The following is an 8,807-nucleotide window of genomic DNA, read 5'->3' as shown; positions in this document are numbered from 1 at the left end:
ATGGTGTATTCTCCTGGGTGTTGTCATCCTTCCTCTTCCCTGTGCAGTCCCTCAGGTAACTGTGGTTAAACTGTGTGACTAGCTGCTGCTTGTCACTGGTAGTTCTGAATTTGAGTGCTAACTGTAAAGTATCCTTGGGTTTGAGAAGGGTGCTCTGTAAGTATGACTAATAAATATATAACTTGAGCCCCTCCCCTTTAGTTTTCCTGTTTTGTCCCCGGTTGCAAGACTAGAGGTGGGTCTTTGCTCACATTTACACTGGTGCTCTAAAGAAGCTCCCACACGTTCTGTTAGAATTTAAGACAGAACCCGAGCCAGATGTGGTCAGTTTTTTTTTGTGTTTTTTTTTTAATTCATTTTATATTATTTTACCCTTACTGATAAGTGAGCAAACCTAAATATCCACTCTTCATTGTTATAATCAGATAGGAGCACTATATGCTCTTGGTTTTGAAAATGTTAAATCAATAAAAGACTTCAAAAAAGTAAGACCTAAGCCATATTTAGTGCTCACACAGAAGATATTGTGGGTTGGCTTAGCCTTGTAAAGGAAGGTGCACAAAAGTTGTACAAATGGTGACTTGATTAGATCACATTTGCATCGCCTCTCCAGTCTGATTTTCTCTAGGAACTTTGTCACTTTGCATTTCTGGGTGTGGGAAGGCCCAACATTTGGCCTTCAAAGACCAATCTAAGTGACAGAACTAAATGTATGTTAACACACTGTTTGATCAGCATCAATAAACAAGGTCACTGAAATCTGAAGTACAGATATTGTACCATTTTATGTTCCCAAAAGAATTATATTTTTGTAATAATCTACCATTATCCTTGATTTATGATCACATTGATATTTATGTAAAAAAAAAAAACCAACGAATCAGCTAAAAAACTTTAATTAGTAAATTAATTGTTTTATTTGTTATTTGCTAATTTAAAAAGTTAGAAATATATTATTTAACATTTTATCAATTATATATTTTGGTTGGTTGGTTTTGTTTGTTTTTTAAGGACAAAAATGTAACTTATCAGAAGAGGGAGGCAATGAAAAAATGGAGATGGAAATAGGACCGGTTTGTGCTTGGTGGGAGCTGAACTGTCAAATGTCAAAGACCAGTAACAGCTTCAACAATTGAAACATTTGTTTAGTCCCCCTAAAAAGTTTGCTTGATTTGTGATTTGTTTGTGTTTACTTTCCCATGTACTTTAAGTTTTTTACTTGTTGTAATATATATGTGTACTATATTTAGATGTTTCCTTGTATTTAATTTTGATACTGTACCATGAATCACTTTGTATCTTCACTGGGAAAAGTAATATGTAAAAGATAACAGACGTATGTAATGAAATTAAAATAAATTATCAAGCATTTCTGTACAGGTTCCACTATAAGGAAATGTATTTGATGACCTTTGAGACATTGGCTGTTTTTTAAAAAAGGAAAGAAAAAAAGGTATGAGCAATCACAGTAAACAAGACTATGACAAATTGTAGAATCCCACCTGCTATCACAGCTTGACAATGTTAAGGTTTTTACTAAAGAATGTAAAATGATGTACACTGCAGGCATGTCCTTCAGGGTCAGTTTCACTTTTTTTAAATGAATTTCTTGCAACACATAAAATGGTAGGATAAAAAAAAGTAAATCCAGGTGAAAATATACTGAAGAAAGCACAAGCTGCAGTGAAATGGTATAAATGTCAACATGCCCAATTCTAGGAAAATCAATAGTGCCTAACACCATTTACCAACCGAAACAGGGACAAAGGGCTGCAGAGCAAAGGAGCACTGTGTGTGTGTGTGTGTGTGTGTGTGTGTGTGTGTGTGTGTGTGGTGGGGGGGGGGGCATTGGCAGTAAATGAAAATGTGTTTCATGCATTTTATATTGTTGACTTTTAATTTTTAATTCCCAGAAAATATAGTTCATGCTTTAAATAAAATTAACTGTGAATTCACAACTAATGTAATCACAAAAACATCTTTTGTTTGCAAATAGTAAAATTCATAACATTCTGTTTTCAAATAGTAAAATCAGTAGCATTAGTAAGTCCCCTTATTTGTCTCATTAAATGAAAAATAATAGAAACATTGTTGTCTATATTCTAGGAATGAGACTGTTTTACAGACAGTAGCCAACTTTCACAGTCAATGACGGTGCATTTCTTTTGTGGGTAATAAGTCTGTACCTGCAGTCATGCAGACCCTAAGTACACAAGGACCTAGAGTCCAGCAAATAATAGCTTAACTAAATGGCTTTCTAAAGGTATACCACATCTTACATTTCAGGTTACTTTCAAAAAGAAAAACATAAAAATGTTTTCAGAGAACTATTAGAATTTTAGAAAATGAATTTAACCAAAATAGTTAAAAGAACATATTAGCTCTTTGTAGCACCATGTTGTTATAGTCTTCAGTGAGTATTATACCAATATTTATATTGACCTTATATATTACATGTAAATGTATATGTTTGCTCAAAATAATAGTCAGGCCTATAATGACATTCCTTTCTCATCCCTTTAGCAGTAGGTGATATAAAATAATTTCCAGGCAGTGTTAAAATTTCAGAGGTATAAAGGACAGCATCCTTCATAAGCTTGAACCTAATGTCTCCACTGTATTATTATTCCTCTAAAGTCTGGAATGTTATAATACTCTTCAGTAATTTACAAAAACAAATCGATCAATTAAAAATCTAATTTTTAAGATCAAGGTAAACATTTATAACAACATAATTTCTAAAACACAAACAATGTCAAGTTTAGCCAGTTGTCATCATATTTCAACACCTAAAACCAAAAGAGTTCATTTTGGTGTGATGAATTTATTTGATCAGTGATGGCCACATGAGCTGCCTTGAGAGGAACCACCTCCCACATCTACAGATAGGCTCTGTAGATAGTTCTCAGACTGCATGATGTTCTCCGTCCACTCCTGACACACTTCCTCCATGCTCAGGCCTGTACCTCCATACTCCGGTGGGAGAATAGCCTTTGGGAAGTGCTCAGAAAGACTTGTCATGTATGAGCTACCATGGAAGTGAATCTGTTGGATAAAATGCAGCAGTAACACTTATTATTATCTATGCCAAATGCTTTATCAGTATAATTGCCAAATAGCATCAAATTGTACATAAAAGCCATGTTCATAGTGGTATAAATCCAAATGAAGATAATCGAATATTAAAATACTAAGAGTCATATTGGCAATACATTTGAAGAAAATTTGGACTAAAGTGGTAGGTTGAATGGTGCTGACCCGTTGTTTAATCTTGTCTGATAGAAACCGTCGGATCATAGCAAAGACAGGACGGAAGAATATGGGCTCATTAATCAGGTGGATGCCACGCACTTTTAAAGGAAATGAATCCTATTAAACAGAGAGATTTAATGTGATTACTTCTTAGTTTGTTTCAGGATACTCCAAATATTTAACATATTTCAAATAAAAAATACTACCTTTTGGGCATGCAACACATTTTAACATACATATTATCTTAAGATTTAGAGGGGTTTGGTGGACAATGCATTACAATTATACAGCATGTGTGAGATCACATGGAAACAAAGCATGTCAAAGACATTGTGAAAATGCAACTTCGAATGTTATCAGAAATGCCACGATCCTGTGCTGATTTCAGTTTAAGAAACATGATGTACAACACATTGTTGGACTGATGAAGAGCCAACAAGTTTTTCTCCAGAAGGTAGACCTTCCACAGAGACCAGTACCACCGACCTAGACAGTACATATACACTCCTAAAGTTATAGTACTGGCTAAGGTCCCTTAATGTAAGGTAAGGTAACCATTAATTTTATTATTTTAATGAACACATTCTTTCTTATGAAATTAAGTATTTTATTCTTGGAGTCTTTTGATGGTGTGCCTAAAGGTTTTTATGTGGCTCATTATGTTTCCAATGACCAGCAGTTTTAATTACTTTAACTGTAGCTGATGCAAGATTGCCATGTTTCCTATCTTTGCACATGCATTGTACAGCTACCTTAATGAAGCTCAGAGACTACATCATCACCCTAACCACCAAGAAACACCTACCGTGAGTACACATGAAATCTTCTTTGCCAAAGAAGGATTTATTTGGAAAGCATGAGCAAAGCACCATCCCTGGAGGTCAAAAATGGCTTTCAGGCCATTTCTTTGGGTCTCCACTTCTCTAACAATCAGCTCTGATGTAATGAGACTGACACGGAAAACTTCATACGCTGTAAACTCTTTTGGATTCCACTGTCCTAAAGATACACACACAAAAATGCAGCATGAACTGTAATATCCTTACAGTTCAGTAAAAAAACTAAACTTATTTTCTGGTAAAGCAATTAATACTGACCAATTCGGTAAATTAAGACTCTGCTTCCAGCATGGTCTCTTGACCTGAGGGCCCCATGGTAATTGTTTTTCAGAAGGCCTATTACAGAGGATGGCCGCAGGTTGGCACTTATTTCAGGACACTCCTGTCTCCATTTATGGTAGTTAATCAGCAGCTGTTGAGAAATAGGGTGTTAATAAACTGTCAATGTATGACCACAAACTACTACTACTACTACTACTACTAATGATGATGATGATGATGATGATGATGATGATTAAAATGTAAAGGAAACTGAGAAAATGGGTAAATAAATCTTTTTTGGCCGCTTTAACACATTAACATTTGACTTACATTTCACCATAATATGTACGTATCTGGTAACAAACGAAAGTAAAACTTCAGTAGGTTCTTAAGATATTAATCCTCCAAGAACCGCTGCGATACCATTACAAATCACACATCACCACCCATACGACTTGTCGCTCAGCACAAGAACTGGCTATAACCTTCCTTTCAAGAGTTAAGAAAGTGTACATAACAAACCTTAAGCGACAACTCCACGTCAAAGTCTCGTGCTCTCAAAAACCTAATCAGAAAGTTGTCTGATAAATCCAGGCGCTGTTTAATAATAGGTTCGTTTTCAGATTTTTGTCTTAACTCCAGAAGATACGGTTTAATCCGGTTCGAGTCAGTTGGCAAATCGTTTAATAGCTCGCAGTTTACAACTTCTGCAGACTTCATGCCTACGCAGCCGTCATCGGATCAAATGGTACGTTTTCGAAACATGTTTACGAAGGGGGTGGTATGGGCTTTGATTCTGGCAACTGCAGCCTGTTTTACTCGACTGTATCACGTTTTTACCTTTGTACCAGACAGTTTTTGCAAAACACTGAGCAAAGTGAACATACCACAATTTAATATCCCCGCCTCCTCCTCCAGGGCCCACTCCACGTACGCAAATGCTGTGTTTTATATATATATACACACACAAACACACAAACACACACACACACACAAACACACACACATTATATATATATATATATATATATATATATATATATATATATATATATATATATATATATATATATATATATATATATATATATATATATATATATATATATATATATATATATATATATATATATATATATATATATATATATATATATATATATATATATATATATATATATATATATATATATATATATATATATATATATATATGAATTACTGTCTAAACTATAATAGCATAATAGCTAGCAATGCTTTATGTATTTATTTATTTATTATGTAGTTTATGCGCCTGAACAAAACCCTGGCCTATTTAGGTTTCCTTTTGAGCTGCGCCATCTATGGACAATATATAACACAGCCTAGGCTGATAAATGCTGCACCCATACAACACAAATTAAGTTGAACTACGGCAAACTGAAACCGAAACATGCACCATTTCATAAAGTCAGTGTTTTGACTCTGTTAAAAAATGCTAAAAATGTCACTGGTGTACTCCTTGGAATCAAACTGGCTATGACATGGGAAACAAAATATGACCCCTCTGGCATCCCAGAGATTGAACAAAGTTCACGTAGCCTATAGCTAGTTCAGTATTATCGCGCATACTTGGGAACCAATGCAAATGCTCCCCTTTCGTCATATAACATAATTATGAAACATGGAGCCCAATAGACGTTATAATTTCCAAATTCCTTTTCAAGGACGCAGAATGGGGATTTTGCTAGCAAACGTCTGTCTGCATTGTGACGTCACCAGCATCTCTCGTAATCTCGCTCTCAGTGCAGTGTCCACAACCTAGACTATTTATTTTCGGTGGCGATAGTCAATAATTTAAAGTCCATCTTAATGAGAGAAACCGACAGACACGGTCAAATTGTTTCATTTAGGTTTGTGATATAATTTCAGCCTTCACAGATCATCGCTTGGAGAAAATCATACGCGCTTATACAGAGGGCAAAACGATGCGGCAATGGAAAAATTGCTCATTTTGAGGATGGGATAATGCCGAATTTGGCGTGGTTGTGTTCTACCAAAACAGTTGGTGTCATTCTATAATTGTTTCCAATTCAATGGTTTCATCGGCTTCATTTATTTCCATGATGTTTAACGGAACGCTATTTTAAGCGAAGGGATTTGATTTATTCAGGACCCGAAAAGATCAGATCACGACTTAATTAGACTCGAATAAGGAACAGTCTTGCTATTTTGTTAGTTTGATGTGTTTTGTAGATGATGTACTTTGTAGATTACACTATTTTCTGTTTAATGCACAAGGTATGAGCGCGTCTTTTAAGTCAGACAACTGGGTATGGTTACCCATGGCTTCTTCCGTTTCTTCTGTGTTTTTTCTGTGTTTTTAAAGTCCGGATATAAGACAATGCATTGGCCTAATTAGGTTTCATGCAAGTAAGTGTTAGGCCTGTCGTGTAAACCGAACTGTCAACATTTGTATTTGTAATCATATATGGAATAGCCTCTGCTTCGATGGACGTATTCTCTACAAGCTATCAGTGCAGTTTGGACTTCTGTATTATAAAGGGCTGTTTGCTATCCCTTGTAGATGAGATTTTAGACTCCAACTCTGCGTGTTCGCGGCGGACCTTGATTTAATGTCATTCAATTAAGGCACGCGGTGAATGCTAAGAGTGGAGCCGTCTGGTCATCAGCAAACTGCCTCAGTTGTTTCATAATATAGCCTTGATAACCTGTATCGTCTGTAACATGATTATACCCTTTTGTAAAAAAAAAAATTTAAGTTGAAATAAACAACCATTTCATGCTTTGTTGTGTAGCTGTTTTGTGTGTTTTTAATTGCAAGGCACGCATAACTCTCAGACGCTGTCCACTACCGATGGTGCTGAAATTTCAAATCACAGTGTAATCACAATTTAAAGGCTCAGGTTGGAGGTTACCAGTACCTGCTTATTTTTAAATCAAATATGTGAATGAATTTTTATTTGAACTTGCGGTTGTATGCTATAACATGAGGGTGAAGTAAATTAAAGAAAGAGAATAGAGGGCACAAAGAATTGTGGTAGGCCTACAAATGGTGGTTCACAAACACATCCTTGTCTGTTCTAGCTGTCCTGGGCTCCAGTCTTATACACTGACAGAAGTGTATTTAGTAAATGGAATTCATCTTATATTTATATTAACTGTAAGGAATTGCCTATTGCTGCCTTCCTATTTTGTCTTTTGTCATGGTTTACTGGGCAGAGTCCATGTTAGTACACAAAGCACAGGACTGTTGGAATGTAGACCTAATGGAGAATCTATTTCCATAAAAAATAGAAATGATCTGTAAAACTGCAGATAAACATGCAACTGTAAGAGAGACCTCTTTTGCAACATTTAATCTCTCTGTGAACAATATTCAATGAGCTATAAGAAAAATTCCCAGACAGCTGGATCAGTATGAACTTGATACATTCTTGTATATACTATGCATGAAGAATGAAGATAGTAAATGTCACCTTGACACATCTGTAGCAAAGGAAGCAAGCAGACACCTTTGAACTTTTTGGAGGAGACAACTTTTTGTTGTCTTGTAGGAGACACACAATCAAACCGAACAGCCAGCTCACAAGCATGGCACCAGAACACACATTTTACCCTCTCGAGTGACAACCTCCATCACAATATCTATTATTATTTGGTTCACTTGAAAAAAATGATCATGTCCATTATCGTTCTACATGTTCCTTAAGAAGGGAGCACTGAATTGTTTACAGAGATGCTGGCAATGTGGGCCATGGAAAAGCAAAGCTATTCCTAAGTTACTTAATTTCTTCCACTAGGTTTCTAAGTTTCCGTTTCAAACTTTTATTTTAGCAAAGGAGGTGCTGTGAAAATAATATCTATATTCGTGTTCCAAAGGAAGGGATTGGGTGATATAGATTGGCTCCACTGGAACTAAAATGGAGTTTAACATCTTTCCCAAATGCACAAAAGCCTTCAAAGACCCTTGAAATTTCAGCTCTGTAATCAGGTACATGGGAACAACCAGAAACATCCAGCTACTAAACTGTAGGATGTCTAAGCATGGAACAATATGGGATATGCCCTAGAGGTTATGTAAAGGATTGCTATTCAGACAGAAGCACTTGTCTCAGCTCTTCAAGACTACCAGTTATTGTTGTACAGCATTGCATTGTGAATGTGATAGTATAGCAGCCCTTATTTGCTGTCCTCATTGTTTAGTTCATTTTTACATGCAGACCAGCAAAGTTCACTCCCAAATGTTGTTCACAGTAAACTTATGAACTTCTTCAAACAATGAACAAGATATTAATACTTATAAAATAAGAATGGTTATGGAGTGGATTAGAGCAACACAGCACCACAGGCCTGTGATGTGGGATCACTGGGTTACAGAGTACAAATATTTAATCATAGTTATGGGCAATACAATAACTGCCACTGATATTCTTTTCCAAGCTTTCCTAAGCA

At 35.7% G+C, this 8,807-nt stretch overlaps 1 protein-coding gene across 2 annotated transcripts; it reads right to left on the bottom strand.

Moving 5' to 3' along the window:
- Positions 1 to 2,683: 2,683 nt before the first annotated feature.
- On the bottom strand, positions 2,684 to 5,138 carry ttpa (tocopherol (alpha) transfer protein). Of its 2 annotated transcripts, XM_027008599.2 has the most exons (5): positions 4,875 to 5,138; positions 4,350 to 4,503; positions 4,058 to 4,251; positions 3,259 to 3,369; positions 2,684 to 3,045 (listed from the first exon to the last, which is right to left on the bottom strand). In XM_027008599.2, the coding sequence occupies exons 1-5, from the start codon at positions 5,070 to 5,072 to the stop codon at positions 2,833 to 2,835; spliced, it is 870 nt and encodes a 289-aa protein (XP_026864400.1). In that variant the 5' UTR covers positions 5,073 to 5,138; the 3' UTR covers positions 2,684 to 2,832. The 2 variants fall into 2 exon arrangements, with proteins under 2 accessions (XP_026864400.1, XP_081556261.1); XM_081700135.1 differs by lacking the exon at positions 3,259 to 3,369.
- Positions 5,139 to 8,807: the final 3,669 nt, after the last annotated feature.

Source organism: Electrophorus electricus, chromosome 17 (assembly GCF_041902795.1).
Source record: "Electrophorus electricus isolate QZ-2024a chromosome 17, ASM4190279v1, whole genome shotgun sequence".
In the NCBI taxonomy this organism is placed as follows: domain Eukaryota; kingdom Metazoa; phylum Chordata; class Actinopteri; order Gymnotiformes; family Gymnotidae; genus Electrophorus; species Electrophorus electricus.
This window is presented reverse-complemented; position numbering and strand designations above follow the sequence as displayed.

Coding starts and splice junctions, on each gene's coding strand:
- ttpa (XM_027008599.2), bottom strand. CDS start 5,072: ATGAAGTCTGCAGAAGTTGTAAACTGCGAGCTATTAAACGATTTGCCA. Junction 4,252..4,349: donor AGTCTTAATTTACCGAATTG/GTCAGTATTAAT, acceptor GTGTATCTTTAG/GACAGTGGAATCCAAAAGAG. Junction 3,046..3,258: donor CAGACAAGATTAAACAACGG/GTCAGCACCATT, acceptor TTTATCCAACAG/ATTCACTTCCATGGTAGCTC.